Source organism: Peromyscus californicus, unplaced genomic scaffold (assembly GCF_007827085.1).
Source record: "Peromyscus californicus insignis strain IS unplaced genomic scaffold, ASM782708v3 Scaffold_16__1_contigs__length_79575227, whole genome shotgun sequence".
In the NCBI taxonomy this organism is placed as follows: domain Eukaryota; kingdom Metazoa; phylum Chordata; class Mammalia; order Rodentia; family Cricetidae; genus Peromyscus; species Peromyscus californicus.
Window position 1 is genome coordinate 28,299,484 of NW_026294458.1, and position 16,313 is coordinate 28,315,796.

Sequence of the window (16,313 nt, forward strand, 5' to 3'; positions counted from 1 at the left end):
AGTTGTAGAGCCATCATCTGCTAATTCCAGAACATTTTCATCTCCTCCCACCCCAGAAGAGAAGCAAACTATACTCCTCTCTTCTCCCAGGAAACCACTAGCATACATATTTCTGTGTATATGTCTATTGTGGACTTAGATGAAATGATATCATGTGATACGTGGCTCTTGTGCTTAGTTTTCTCATAGTATACTCAAACTTCACCTACACTGTAGCATACATCAGTACTTCATTCCTTATTGCCAAATACTATCCCATTGTATAGCTACATTACATATATATATATATATATATATATATATATATATATATATATACACTCATCAGTTAATGGGCATTTTGAGATGTTTCCACTTCTTTCTACTAAATATAATATTGTTATGGACATTTACTTACAAAGTTTTTCTGTAGACTAATGTTCTTAATCTCTTGAGTGTTTATGTAGGAGAATTGCTAGGTCATGTGGTAATGGTGTTTAATTTTTTGAGTAACTTCTCACTGGTCTTCCAGAGTGCCTATATAAATTACATTCTGATCAACAAGTACATGAAGATTTCAGTTTCTCCATAGTCTTGTCAATACTGGTCTGTTCCTTTTTATTTTTTTAAAATCACCCTAGAGTGATTTTTGAGTTGTATTTCATTCAAGGTCTCTCGTATTTTATGTGTGTGAATGTCTTGCCTGCATGTCTGTATGTGCACCATGTGCTGCCTGGTGCCTTTGGAGGTTAGGAGATAGCGTTAGATGCCCTGGAACTAGAATTAAAAGTGGTTGTGAGCCGTCATGTAGGTGGTGGGAATTGAACTACTATTCTCTGGAAGAGTGACAAGGATTCTTAACCACTGACCCATCTCACCAGCCTCTCTCTGGATGATCTTCTTACGTGCTTCTTGACCATCTGCAGTATCTAATAGATGTCTGTTCAAGACTGTGCTCATTTTTAAACTGGATTGTTTGAATAGTCCAGTTTTGAAGTTTCTTTATATAGTCTAGATACAAGGTAAATGATTTGCAAGTACCTTTTGCCACTGCATTAGTTATCTTTTCATTTTATTGATTGTGCCTTTGAGTACAGTGTTTAAAACTTTTGACGAGACACACCATCCTCCCCACATCTTGGTTTCCTGTGCTTTTGACTTTATATGCCAGCAACTGTTTCTTGATCTGAGGTTCACAGTATTTATACTCATGTTTTCCTCTAAGAGGTCTATAATGTTAGCTCTAACATTTTAATATATGATTAATTTTAAGCTAATTTTTATACCCTGCATGATGTAGGAGCCCGACTTTTTCACAGGAGTATTGAAAATGATAATCTTTGAATTGAATTGTTTTGACTCCCTGTTGGAAAATAACTGTCTGTAATTGCAATGGTTCATTTAGACTTTTGCCTGTTCCATGTCTTGTTAAATGCTGGTTATGTCTACTACAATGAATGTCACAGTTGGTTAACCCTTTGCCCCTTAGTTTTCTCATCTATAAAATGAGTCAAAGAATTAATCACTTTCTGGAATTCTTGGGGTTTTTGTTTTTTTTTTTTTTTTTTTGTTGTTGTTGTTTTGAGACAGGCTATCCTGGAACTAGTTCTGTAGACCAGACTGGCTTCAAACTCACAGAGAGCCGCCTGCCTCTGCCTTCTGAGTGCTGGGATTAAAGGTGTATGCCATCACTGTCCAGCTGAGCCTCTTGTATTAAAGAAACTAAGATGTGCAAAAAGAGCTTAGAACAGTAGCTAGCATATAGCAAGTGACTATCTTAACTGATGCTTTCATTACCTCCTCTACAGTTGTTATTGCCATCACCATCATAAAACTTAATTGTTGGTGACAGATGGTGCTGAGAAGATTGTGTTTGTAAGTAGAAGACTGAAACCATATCCCTTTTTTTCATTTTGTAAAACTTCAATTCAAAATTGATCAGAGACCTTAATGAAAGACATGAACCTCCTAGAGAAAACGAAGGAAACACAAGATATAGGCACAGGCAGACTTTCTGTGTAAGACTGTTGATAAATGTGGGCTGATGAGATGGCTCAGAGGGTTAGAACCAGACTTAACACCTGAGTATCTCTGAGGCCCATATGATGGAAGGAGGAAGCCAACGCCTGCAAGTTGTTCTCTGGCCCTCATCCATGTACTGGGGCATGTGCTCCTTCCTCTCCCCCAGGGATCAATAAATAAGTGCAGTAAAAGAATTGACAAATGATGATATGCCCTATTAAAAAGCTGCACAGTTGGAACTGAGAGAGTGAAGAAACAGCCTACAGTATGGGTAGAAGCCTGTTTCCCTAGTGTGTTTCAGTTATTTGACAGGGCATTTATACCCAGAATATAGAACTTTAAAAATCTAAACACCCAAAGAAGACATTGACTAACCCTTGGTCAAATGAACTGAACAGTTTTCAAAACAAGTACAAATGACCAATAAATACACGAGAAAAATGTCCAGGAGTTGGAGAGATGGCTCAGTCATTGAGAGTGTGTACTGTTCTTCTAGAGGACTGAGTTCGGTTCCCAGCACCATGTGGGGTGGTTCATGATCACCCATAACACCAGCTTTAGGGATTCTGACAGCCTCTTCTAGTCTCTGTGGACCACACATATGTGGTGTATATACATTTGCGTACACACACACACACACACACACACAGAGCTCTTTAAAAAAATGTTAAACATCTCCAGCCATCAGTGAAATGCAAATCAAAACAACCTTGAGATTCTATTTCACCAGAATGGCTATTGTCATCAAGAAAACAAGAACAAATATTAATGTGGATATTGGGAGCTGGAGAGGAGCTCCTTTATGTTGTTGTTGGGAGTGTAATTAGTATAACCAGTGTGGAAGTTCTTCAGAATTAAAAAATAGGAAGAGCCACCTTGCGTTCTAGTTGTACCACTCCTGGGCATCTACCAAAGGGATCTAAGGATACCACAGCATAGCTGTGCATCCATGTTTATTATGCCCCTCTTCTCAGTAGTCAAGCTATGGATTCGGCCTAGATGCCCATCAACAGATAACTGGATAAAGATAGATGCAAGGGAGTATTATTCAGCCACAAAAAAGAATGGAATCAAATCATATGTGCAGGAAAATAGAACTAGAAATTATGTTAAGTGGAAGTAAGCCAGACCCAGAATGGTAAATATTGCATGTTTTTCTCTAGATTTTAAAGAAAAAGATGTGGAAGTAGAAGGGAGGTTGTTTGTAAAGAGGCCTGGGACCAGTTGGAGGGGGAGAAGAGAGGGCAGTTGGGAATTGAGAGAATCAAATACATTGTGTACATGAATGAAACAGTTACAAAACTCTTATTATAAATATATATGTGTTAATAAAACTCGAAATAGAAATAGGTAAATAAAAAGGGCCTAGTCATGGGAAGACAAGTCCTAATTGTTGGACTGGGGATAGAGCTCAGTGTAAGGGAACTTGCCTGGCATATGGTATGCCTGGACATCCTTCTGAGCTCAGCACCACAGGAAAGGACAAAATAGCGTGCTGTTTTCTAACGGTTTGTAAGTTCTGAAATTAGACAACGTGTTTAAGAGTAAACTGTAAGAAGAGACAGACAATGTAGAGAGCAAGGGAGATTGTTTTAGAGACATACTGGAGTTTTAGCTGTCTTTATTACAGTAGATTATTTTATTAAAAGTACTTAATGAGAGGGGAAGGCGGCATAGCTTGAGGGTAGAACACTTGCCTAGCATGTGCAAGGCCCTGTGGTTAATCTCCATTGTGGGGAGGGGTGGGGAGGATAAACACTGAAGGCTGCTTGGAAATACGAGGATCAGCCCCAAAGGTCTGTAATTATTTTGGTAGGTTGTGTGGATTACATGCATTTTTGATTGACTTCAAGTCACCAATAATGAATGCATAATCACATTAAGGAAAGAAAGCATTTCCCCTTGGGATCATTTAACCAAGAGCAAGTCTAAATTTGAATTCTCTACTCATGCTCCCTAGGTCTTCTGTCCTCTACCAGTTGTATGAGTCTGAATTTGTGCCTGCTTGAAGGCTGTCTTGTAAATCTGTCCATGTGTTTACATGTTGGTGTGTGTGTGTGTGTGTGTGTGTGTGTGTGTGTGTGTGTGATTGTGTGTGTGTGTCTTGTGTGCTTGCTTGTGCTTCTGTGTTTATCTATAACAAAAGGCTTTGCTCTGTATTTACTGAGCAGCACAGAAAACATCACATGTGGAAAGAATAGGACACTTTAGAGAAATCTTTAACAGATTTTTACAAGGGATTATGTCATTGGCTCCAAATGATCTTAACTGACATACACAACAAACCACTACAAACACTATTGTTTATCGGCCAGTATCCCTAAGTAGATACTCATTTTAGAAGATTGCTTTCAACCTCTGATTTGTTGCTTTCAGCAAAGGGTACACATGCATTGTTCTGGATCAGGGGCATGGAAGAGTACATAGTTTAAGATCAGAGCTATGCTATTAGGTTAGGTTGCAAAAGTTGATTACATGGGAAATCCAAGGCAAGTAAGAACAATTGTTCCATTGTTCTCTTAAAGACAGTTTAAACAAACAGGTTAAGTACACCCTAGATAGCAATCTTTTAAGTGACTTTCACTTTGGCTGTGAACGAAAGTTCCAGTCTCTTAGAATGTAAGAGATTTTCATAATGCATTGTCACGGTGGGTAAAGAGACTGTGAAATAGGAGTCATGCATATTTTTGTTTTTGCAATCATATGTATTGATTATAAAAACCTTGGTTTTCAAGGACTGTGCACTGTGAATTTTTCCCTAACTTTTCATAATGTTTAGTCCTACATGGTGATTTTGATTGCCAGGCTAGTGCTGGTAATTTACAAAATCGCCTCCATTCAGTGCTGTGTGAAGATTTATTAGAGGTGGAATCAGACGTTCTCTAAAATATATATCCCTCTGAGATGAACACATGTGTGCCTGGTAGGGATGAGTGTAAACATGCTTAGAACTGCACTTTGCTTCTTCATGTTTACCTAGGTACTGGCATTTTCTCTATTAATTGTGAGTTTTATATCTGATGACAGATATAACCATTGAAGTTTTCTATTTTAGGTCATAATTTCTAGATTTCTAAAGTTCCTTGTTAAGCAAAAAAGTTTTGTTATTTAAAACATTTTTATTGTGGTTTTTGGTTTCACTTTCCTATTAATTATAAAATGAGAAAAGCAAGTATTTAGATAGCCTATTCCTTTAATCATGATTAACTTCTTCTGATATTTTGAGAGTGCTTTTGTTTGTCCTAGATGTCCCCTTCCCCATGGTGCACAATTATTTCTTTGCCTGTATTTTCAAAAAATGTCATCATTCCTAGATGTCACTGATCAGAGTGAATCGCTTTGGTCCCCGGGGAGGTGGAAGAAAAACTCTGAAAGTGAAGAAGAAAGCCACAGTGAGACAAGAATGGGATGTAAGTCTTGGGATAAAAGTAACGTGTTGTGGGGAATGGACGTTCGTCATGTGGTGTGATGGAGCTCAGCTGTAATAGGGTCGGGTGGGTTTTTAGGCATGTTCTTGGTCTTGGAAGGGAGAGCAGGATATTTGTGTCCCCCCACCTTAAGAGTACATATATTAAGGGCAATAACTTCCAGTTCCTTCCAAGAATTAGAGTTTTAGTGAGATAGAAGCTATGTCCTCAAAACAGGTTCCTTCTGCAGCTTGCTGTAGTCACCACACTTTCTTTGTTAAAAAACTTTACAGTTGCCTCATGGAATCCTAGTATGTGGGAATTACAGCTTCAGTTAAGTTTACTTGTTTTGAATGTATGCTACCCTGCTTTAAAATAGTAGAGTGCTTCATTTCCTGTATAACACTTCAAAATAGGTTATTTTTAGAGAATATTTAAAAGTAATCTGTTTTAATGTTATATTGACAATATTGGTTCCTAAAAAAAAGGATTCGTAGTCTTAGGACTTTGAATCAATTTTCAGCTATTAAAACTCAGTAACTGTTAATAATTTATAAGGAAACATTGTAAAAGCTCTTTTTTTTTTTTTTTAAAGAATACTGTGAATGATCTAACAGTTCACCGGGCAACTCCTGAAGATCTGGTAAGTTTAACCCTGAAAGTTAAGTCCTGGACTCTATGTTTTAGTTGGTATCTGGTTTCTAGCCTTCAGAACAGAGGCCACCATCCCTTCTGGAAGTTGTCTAGCTTTACTTAGTCTGTTCATATCTGTGTAAAACCTAAAAGTATATCTTAAGAAATTTTTTATCTTACTGAGGCTTATTAGCTACTGTTAGAATTTTACTAAACATTTTTGGTTTACAGTCTTATCACTTATCTAGAATTGACCTACAGATCTCTGGTTGTCTTTTTTGTCTAAAAATATCTTCAGCATTTTATTATTATTGTTGTTGCTGTTTTCAAGGCAGATGTGTGCTGTGTAGCTCTGGCTAGCCTGTCCATGGCAGTGACTAATCTACTTTCTGTCTCTCTGAATTTGCCTAACCTTGACTTCTCTTAAGAATGGGATGCAGTATGTGGTCTCATATGTGAGGCCTCTTTTTCTAGCATATTTTAAAGATTCATCCATGTTATAGTATGTATCTCTACTTCTTTCCTTTCTTTTGTGAAATAATGTTCCTTTGAATGGAGATTCCAGATGTGATTTTTCTGTTGTACATCTGGTTTATGCTTCTTGTCTATTATGAGCAATACCGTTGTGGACATTTATGTACAAGTCTCTGTGAACACATGCGTATGTAGGCAGTTGTGTGTATCCGGAATAGAATGGCTAGGTCCCACATCTTCATACTGGACTTTATGAATACCTGTCAAACTGTTTTCCAAAGTGCTTACATGATTTAAATTCCACCAGAATGTGTGGAGCTTCTGGTATATACACACCATTATTGTCACCTTTAAAAGTTTTAATTCTGCCGGGCGGTGGTGGCGCACGCCTTTAATCCCAGCACTCGGGAGGCAGAGCCAGGCGGATCTCTGTGAGTTCGAGGCCAGCCTGGGCTACCAAGTGAGTTCCAGTAAAGGCGCAAAGCTACACAGAGAAACCCTGTCTCGAAAAACCAAAAAAAAAAAAAAAAAAAAGTTTTAATTCTTCTGGTGGGTATAAAGTACTGTCTCATTGTGATTCTGATTTGTATGTTCACAATTCTTGATTGCTAGTCTTTTTGGTAGTTTGCATGATTAAAACTTCCTTAGATGACCCAAGTTTTGTTCATGTTTGTGATTCTGAGCACTAGAGTATTTGTAAAGGCAAATGTCTACTTTTATTCCTCAGTCACCCCAGTGGACTCTTCCCTTCCAACTCTTTAGGAGCTCTGGCTCCTACCTCCTCTGCCTCAGCAACTCTCCTTCTCTGGATATCTACATCATCTGTGACCTTACTTCCACATGAAGTCGCTTCAGAGCTATACAAACAGTGCATCATTGACTTGAAGTAATGCAGTTATCATGAAAGTGGTGTGCTTTGCCAAAGATGGCTTTGGTGGAATTGGGACCCTTTACATCATGTGTAAAGTGTCAGTGTTGACCGCTAATTAATATTCTAGCACTGGTTGAATGGGTTTTAACCTGTGAATTGAAGAACAGGAGGGTTTTGGTAGTCTGTACAACTGAAGTAGAAGTTAATATTTTTGTGTGTCTTTAGGCTAGACCTCCATGTTGTAGATACTTCTCTTCTAGATCATTTTTGAAAACTTAGATGACTGTGAAAGTTTATGTAGCTATGAATGTACACACATGCACGCATGCACGCACGTGAACCAGAAAGGAATAAGAAGTGGTGAACTAGTGTAAGTGGTTGATCATAGGAGCAGGCAACTTCTTTGTTACTGAAAACATTTCTTTACAGTTTCTCCTTCTGTATAGGTACGCCGTCATGAGATACACAAGTCAAAGAACAGAGCATTGGTGCACTGGGAACTTCAAGAAAAAGCTTTGAAGAGAAAATGGAAGAAGCAGAAACCAGAAACTTCCAGTCTTGAAAAAAGAAGATTATCTATCATGAAGGAGGTAGTGCGAAAATTCATTGTCTGTAGAGTTCTTTTTCCATTGGATTGACTTCATTGGAGAGAGACTAGTACTTACTGCAAACATGTACAGTGAGCTACATAGGGGCTTTGTAGAGAGCAGCAGGATGGGCGGAGTCTGGTGCAGAGAACAGCAGGATGATGGGCGGAGTCTGGTGCAGAGAGCAGCAGGATGATGGGCGGAGTCTGGTGCAGAGAGCAGCAGGGTGGGTTTGCTGCTTTAAATGTTCTTTCCACAGCTCATTTAGCTCCGTAGCCTTAGATTATAGAACCTCTTGGCCGGGAATTTTCTTTTTCCCCTTTTCTCTTTCTCCCTTTAAAAAACTAGTGTGCAAAGTAGCATGTTCTTTCTGCCGTTGTCATAATACTTAGTGGTGGATGGTTGGCCCCCACCCCGTCTCCCCCAGCCCCCATCCTTCCTCCTGTCCCGCTGAACCTTCCACCTCCAGCATTCCCCGTTTCATTTTCATATCACTGTATTCTTCTCACTGTTCTTTCCAGTGTCATGATCCTGGAGGAAAGTTTTCTGGCCTCCATACACTTATTCCTACGTAAATACATGTGCTTAACAGCTAGAATCTAGGATCTACACATGAGAGGGCAGGTATAGCTCATCTGTCCGGGTTTGGATCGCCTAACTTAATAGAGTATTTTCCAGTCCTATTCATTTGTTTTTACAAATTTTGTAGCTTCATTTTCCTTGCGTTCGCTTGATTTTTTTATCTTTAAAATTCTCGGCTGTGTTGCTGGGCAGTGGTGGTGCACGCCTTTACTCCCACACTTTCGAGGGAGAGACAGGCGGATCTCTGTGAGTTCAAGGCCAGTCTGGTCTACAGAGGGAGTTCCAGGACAGCCAAACAGTTTCTCTGTTTCTACAGAGAAACCCTGTCTCAATCATCATCATCATCATCATCATCATCATATTATTATTATTATTATTATTATTATTATTATTATTATTACCATCATCATCATCTTGGCTTTGCTGTTAGGAGATTTTGTATGGCATAATACTTAAATTTTTTTGAAAAATTTTATGTGTGTGATGTTTTGCCTTCATGTATGTCTGTGTACCATGTGCATGCCTGGTGCCTGTGGAGGCCAGAAGAAGGTATCAGATCCCCTAGAACTGGAGTCACAGACAGTTGTGAGCTGCCATGTAGGCACTGGAAACTGAAACCAGGTCCTCTGGAAGAGCAGCCAGGGCTCTTAGCCACTGAGCCATCTTTCCAGCCCTGGCATAATGCTTTTAAAGAGACTACCACAGTCCTTGCCAAATAGTACTCTGTATCCGTAAACTGCTGCAATTATGTCTCAGTTCGGCAGTATAGTAGGATTACCTAGCAAAAGTGGAATAACATGGAAGAATTTTGTGTGCCTGTTGATGTAGGTCATCAGCCGTTTACCTCTGACTTAGCCTTTTGCCTGCCCCCATGTTTGAAGAAGTAATCAGATCTGTAGGGAGGACAGGTGGGAAGTAAGAAAGAAAGACAGCAGAGCAGTGTTTTTATTTGCGCTGAAGTCACAGTGAAGGAATGTGCTGTGTGGCTTTTGGACCAGGCTAAGCTTCCAGTGTGTGCTCTCTGCTTGACCTTTCATGGTGGCTTTAAGTCACAGGCTGCCTTTGGAGACATTCCTTAGAGTTCTTAGAGCAGTGGTTCTCAACCCGTGGGACACAAACCCCCTGGGTCAAATGACCCTTTCACAGGGGTCACCTAAGACCGTCACAAAACACAGATACTCGTAATTTATAACAGCAACAAAATTACAGTTATGAAGTAGCAATGAGAATAATTGTATGGTTGAGGTCATGACATGTTAAAGGACCACAGATTTAGAAGGGTTGAGAACACTGGCTCTGAGAAATCTTATGCATCAGGAAGAACAGCATCTCCCAAATACATGTTTCCATGACTTGAACAGTGACTTCAGAGAATGTGACTTTACACGTTGTCACCTTGGACCAGTCACATATTTGGTATGTGCCAGTTCTCCTTGAAAGGCCCCAAACCACAGATCTGACCTAGAAAACCAGCCAACCTCTTTGGTGGGGAAAGGGTCTGACTCGGGGCTTTGGTTTTCTTTCTCTAGTTTTAATTTCCTTTTCTTTTTTCTTTTTTGAAGATTTTTTTTTTTGTCTATGAGTGTTTGCCTGCATATATGCATGTGTGTCTGGTGCCAGTGGAGGTCAGAAGAGGGTCAGATCCCCCAGAACTGAGTCACAAAGAGTTGTGGGTCACCATGTGAGTGCTGGGACTCCAGCCTGGTCTCTCAACAAGAGCCATGAGCACTCTTAGCCCGTCTCTCCAGCCCTCCTGGCTGTTCATAGTAGAAGCGGGAGAGAGAAGAGTCAGGAGAGGACCGGTACAGGGTCTCTGAACTCTGGCTTCCTCCACCTGTAGTGTGGTGGTTCTCGGTCCTGACTGCACGTGAGAATTCACTGTGGCTGACATGCTCCTAAGGAGGGTGGTAGGCGCTGTACCTGCACTCAGTGCTCAAACATTCAGATTTAGTGAAGCTCGGTGTGGACAGGTTCCTCAGTTTCCCAGGCTTTTTTCCGGTACTGCCGGGCTTCAGAACCATGGCTTTTGATGAGACTTAGAGGTTTCCTTTTGATAACAGAGCTCACTGAGTAAAGCTGAGTACAGTGGTCGCTGGCCACACGAACAAGCTACTCCATGAAATGTGACAGAGAGTTAGCAGAAGAGGGCAAAGCAGTAGCTTCACTTGAGTATCAATGTGATTCGTAGGATTATCCCTGTACGTTCTGCCTGTGCCAGTGCCTGCTGTAGCATAGCTGTGCTGGTCCATTATGTCGGGTAGCTAATGTAAGTTCTACTTCCCAAGCTCTTAATTGTGTGGACTTGGAAGACAGTTCACCAAAGATGGAAATTTGGTTCATAAGATAATTTGTATCGTAGTAACATTCCAAACACTGCTAGTGTATGCAGGTTTTAAGTGTATACACACCCTCCTGCCACCCCTGTAGGGTCGAGGAGGTGCCTAGATCTCTGTTGATGCACCAGTATATTTCAGAAGTCAATACATAGAAATAAATTTACCTTTTAAAAAAAATCTAGGCTGGGTATAGATTTGCCATAATTTATTTATTGATTGTTTTATGTGTGGACACATGTCTATTAGAGTGCAGTTTAAGCTTCTGGGAAGAACAGGACTCAAAATACAGTATTTTAAAACACAGATTTGTTCTGTGGAAGAGCTCAGCGGTAGAGGGCCCTACAGGTCTTCAGCACATGACTTAGTACAGGATGGCTGTTGCAGCGTCCGTCAGCTGTGTTGCGAGCAAGTGGGAATAGTGTCTGCTACTCTTTTTAAACCAGCCAGAGATTTTGGCAGGACGTCTTGTTCCCCAGAACATTATTGCATGGCCATCCCCATATTCAAAGAGAGGTGGGAAATTAGCTGCATCCTTGACTAAAACTTAGGAGTTCTGCTATTAAAGGGCAATGTTGGGGGTAAATAGTAGTGTAAGCCACTCACAATTTGCTTCTTACCTTGTCACTATAAATAATGCAGTAAATATTGAGTATGTTTTGGGGTGTAGGCTTGTTTGTTGATGAATTATTGAAAGAAATGTTGAGTCAAGGCTGGGCTTTAGCTCAGTGTTAGAGCGCTTCCTTAGGATGTTTTGGGGTTTAATCCCAAATATTGGGGTAAAAAGAAAAGAAAAAGTAAGAGTCAAAGAGTATATGCATCATTGGTTTCAGTTACTAAGTTTTTCTGTGTTTATGGTGTCTATATTTAAGGGATGTGATAGGACCATAGGCATAAAAATGATACAGTGGGACAGTATGATTGTCACCATGCTAGAAAAAATCACACAGCTTATTTCCTAGTGGTAATTTGAAGAGTTTATGACTTTTTATTTTTAAGGCATTGTTCTCTGTCAGAAGAAAGACATGGAGCTGACAGAAAGTGGAGGAATGATCTTATTAACAGCCACTGGAGCTGGAGAGATGGCTCAGCCATTAAAAGCTAGACTCACAACCCAAAATAACCACGTTGATGCCCGGTGTTAATTATAATGAGATCTCAAGTAAAAACCCATGCTGTACCATTGACACAGTAGGAAACTAAGTTTAAAGAGATTGGAGTTTGTTTTCTATTTCTGGTGTGGACCTGGAGCCCAGTATTCTGCATCATGTGTGCTTTTGGCCTTACGAAGTTCTAAGGTTTGCTCTGGGAGGACCCAATTCAGGACTTACTCTCAGTAACTGACCTAGCTGACCCACTTGGCCATAGCAGAGAGGATAACATAAGAATGTGACTCACTTTTCTCTTTGTATCTTAAAATAGTAATTGATGTCATCATTTCCATGTTATAGAGAAGTTCTAGGCAGAGTGTTTGTTATTAGATGCTTTATTGATTTGAGTCAGTGCTGGAAATGGAGTTGTCTTGATTTGAACATTCTTTGTGGTTTAAGAATGCCATCTGGTGGTGGTAGATAGAATTGACCCATCTTTAGCCTATGGCTTTGCTTATGTATATATTAAAATCCTTCAATAGAAAGTACATAATCAGAGGCACAACTGTAATGGTGCTTTTGTGTAACCACCTGTCCATGATAAAAACCCAACTTGTTTATAAATGCCTAAGCATAACGTTTTTTATTTAATCCTGAAACCTATACCTTGTTTTTTTAGGTCACAGACCATGCACAACCTGTTAGTGGATTATCAGAATACTTCAGTGATGGGAACACCTTTGAGTTTATGGCTCAAAGATTCTTATCTTTAATCTGTTTTTTAAAATGTATATTATTATTTACTACTGGGTTATGAAATCAAGTAAGTGGGCTACAGCCATCACTTAAAACTAGAATGGAATAAAAAATAAAGTCATTCTCATGTGGAAATCCTATGTAAAAGTCTTACTTTAAAAAGTGTGTGCATCTCGGGAGAGCAGGCCCTGCACCTTGCCTGGGCAACACAGTAGAGCCGACCTTGTTGGTGGAGGTGTGGGTGAGCCAACCCCAAAGTTGTGAGTATGGGAGAGCTGTCCCTACTACTCATCTGTTACTCAGTGGTTTGGGAGAGATGTCCCCCTCCCCTGCTGCTTGCAACAGACAAGGGAGCCAATCCTCCCCCTTTCCAGCTGCAGCATTCAGGAAAGCAGGCCTTGCTCCTCAACTGGGCAGCACAGTAGAGCTGACTCTGTTGACAGAGGTGAGGGTGAGCTGGCCCTGAGGGTGTGAAAGTGGGATAGCTGGTCACATCCCTCTCATCTGCCATGTGGTGGTGAGGACAAGGGAAAGATACCCCCCCATGACCCTGCCACTTGTCGTGAGTGAGGGAGCTGATCCTCTCCCTCACCAGCTGCAGCACTTGGGAAAGCGGGCCCTGCACCTTGCCTGAGCAGCACAGCAGAGCTGACCCTATTTTCAGAAGATCTGGCCCCATCCCTCATCTGCCATATGGTGATGTGGAAGGGGGAGAGCTCCCCCTTCCTCTGCTGCCTATGGCAGGTGGGAAGACTAGCCCTGTGGTCATAAGAGTGGGAGAGCTGTCACTGCTTCTCACCGGCTGCAGCACTCGGGAGAGTGGCCCCTCACCTCACCTGGGCAGCACAGTAGAGCAGGCCCTGATGGTCCAGGTGTGGGAGAGCTGACCCTGAGGTTGTGAAAGCAGGAGAACTGGCCCCTCCCCTTGCTGCAAGGGATGAACTAGCCAGGGCAATGCTGGAGAGCTCGCCCTGGTGGTGAGTATGGGGGAGAGCTAGCCAGCTGACCAACTCTGCAACTACCCAGGCCCAGAACTAGGGTTATGTATGTTGACCCACCCCAATATCCACCCCATCTATGAAATGCTGGAGCACATGAAGGGATTGATCCTGCAGACCCAAAGCTGCAGGATCTTAATGACACAGGGCAACAATAGGATGTCCAAGAGGAGTCCCAGTGAGGGCCTAGCATTGACAGTATAGCAGAAACTAGAGTCCTCAAACCAGACCAATGACTCTGCAGTGAACACTTGCAAGTAAAGATATATGGACAAAAGGGTTTACTGTGTGACCTACTGTCACACTACAGATTCCATGACAAGATTTTCTCCTTAAATTTTATTTTATTTTTTTGGAGAGGTGTTTCAAGGGCAGAGGTCGGATACAAAGGGATGGAGAAATTGATGGGATTGAGATGCATGATGTGAAAGACACAAAGAATAAAAGTTAAAAAAAGTGTGCTGTGTGACATGAGTGTACGTGTGTGAGTGTATATGTGCATGTGTGAGTGTATATGTGTGAGTGTTTGTGTACCATGTGTATACCAGGTCACAATCAATACAATATATTTTCTTTGAAGCTACCGATTACTGTAATAGCCCCATCGACAGTTATCTAAGGGTATTGCCATTGGAGGGTTTTAGGATAGTCATGGCCATGGTTGAGAGCAAATCTAGCAACCACAACCAATAAAGGTTGCTATTTAAGCTTTGAAAACGTCGTGTAAATGTATGTTTCTCTGAACAGTATTTTTTCTTAATGTGTGTAGATTCTTTCTGATCAGTACCAGATGCAGGATGTGCTGGAGAAGTCTGATAATTTGATGGCTGCAGCCAAAGGTCTGTTTGCTGATGTTCCTCGTAGGCGTACAGGTAAGTGTTCAATCCACACAAAACCTGCTCTTCCTTCTTAAAACCACTGATTAGGGGAATCGGTCTGTTTCAGGAATCGTGTTTCTGCCACATGTTCTAGCTGGCTGGTATACGAAGATTATTAGGGCTAGGAGTCGTAATTTGTTTGCTCTTTATTAGGAGTATGAAGTATTACAAATTATTTACCTAAGGGAATTATCTACCAACATATGGAGTAAAATACAGTATTTTGTAACTATAAAATGTGGCTTAATTTTCAGTTTATTAAATCTCCACATAATTAAACTATGTGCATTTGCATGCAGTTTGAATAAGCTTAACTTAAAATCTAAAGCAACTTCAGTTTCTTGCTAAAAGAAACTTTGCTTATATTTAGTTACGTAGGATTATCCCTGCCCCCAACCCCCAGGGTTCATGTAGCCAAGACTGGCCTTGAACTCCTGATCTTCCTGCTTCTTAACTCCTGAGTGCTGGCATTTTAGACATGACCACCATTCTCACCTTCAGCGTTATTAATCATAATCTGCTTATAACTTGTTTAATCTTTCAGAAACATGTGATTTATTTTTAGTAGGAAATTTGAATCTCAGGTCAGCCATTTATTAGAGTGACTCTGGGCTAGTTACTTAATTCTTCCAAGTTTCAGTTTACTGAGCTGTAAAATAATAGACTATATATCATGGAATTTTGTGAAGGTAAAAATGAGTTTAGATATGGTTGGTCCATATACATAACATGTAAGTGGAGCTGCTGTTTGAGATTTCCCTGAAGTGAGGGAGCCTGTGGCAGTGTAGAACTTGGGGAGCCTGATAAGCAGATGAAAGAAATCATAGTGACTTGTGTTCCTTCGGCAGGGTTTCCAAATGTAACCATGGCTCCAGATTCCTCTCAGAGTCCCATTGGAGTAAATCAAGACCCTGGCACCCAGTCTGCCCTTAATGAATCTCTCATAGAACCTCAGGTAATGCATTGCATTCAGAACCAAGTGCCCATGCTAAAATGAAGTTCAGCTTTGATATAGGAATCCTGGTAAACATTTTAAATGTCAACCATTGTCTTGTCGGCTATAAAGAGATAGTGGGAAAAAAATAAACTGAAAAGAGGATTGGGAAAGATGAGCTAGAAAAAGAAAAGACCATCCAAGAAGATATGATAGGAAGTTGAAGGATGAGTGTATAATTGAGTATATGATGTGTGTGTGTGTGTGTGTGTGTGTGTGTGTGTATGTGGAAGTTTTAGGACAACCTTAGTGTCATCCTGAGGAATACTGTCCACCTTTCATTGGTCTGGAATTCACCAACTTTGCCTGGACTGGATGGCAAGGAGCCCGGGGATCTCCCTGTCTGCCTTCACAGTGCTGAGATTAAAAGCATGTGCTAGCCGGGCGGTGGTGGCGCACGCCTTTAATCCTAGCACTCGGGAGGCAGAGCCAGGCGGATCTCTGTGAGTTCGAGGCCAGCCTGGTCTCCAAAGCGAGTTCCAGGAAAGGCGCAAAGCTACACAGAGAAACCCTGTCTCGAAAAACCAAAAAAAAAAAAAAAAAAAAAAAAAGCATGTGCTGCCATGCCTGGCCCTTTATTGTGTGTGTGGTGGGGGTGTTGGATAAATTCCTCATGCACACACAGTCCTTACTGACTGTGGAGGAAGGGAGCTTGTGATGTCATGAGTCAGTGAAGGAAAGGGAAAGACGGAATTGTCTGTTCAGGAA

At 40.9% G+C, this 16,313-nt stretch overlaps 1 protein-coding gene across 8 annotated transcripts in view; it reads left to right on the top strand.

The window, feature by feature from the left end:
- Spice1 (spindle and centriole associated protein 1) overlaps positions 1 to 16,313 on the top strand; it is a 48,478-nt gene that overhangs the window by 2,254 nt on the left and 29,911 nt on the right. For 3 of the 8 annotated variants that reach the window (XM_052740768.1, XM_052740767.1, XM_052740773.1), the window contains exons 2-6: positions 5,316 to 5,411; positions 6,004 to 6,051; positions 7,833 to 7,976; positions 14,503 to 14,605; positions 15,460 to 15,566. In XM_052740768.1, the coding sequence (XP_052596728.1) occupies positions 5,316 to 5,411; positions 6,004 to 6,051; positions 7,833 to 7,976; positions 14,503 to 14,605; positions 15,460 to 15,566 (498 nt within the window). Of the gene's footprint in view, positions 1 to 323; positions 1,002 to 1,787; positions 1,855 to 5,315; positions 5,412 to 6,003; positions 6,052 to 7,039; positions 7,977 to 14,502; positions 14,606 to 15,459; positions 15,567 to 16,313 lie in introns of those variants that run through there. The other 5 variants (XM_052740771.1, XM_052740769.1, XM_052740772.1 and 2 more) reach the window with 4 other exon arrangements.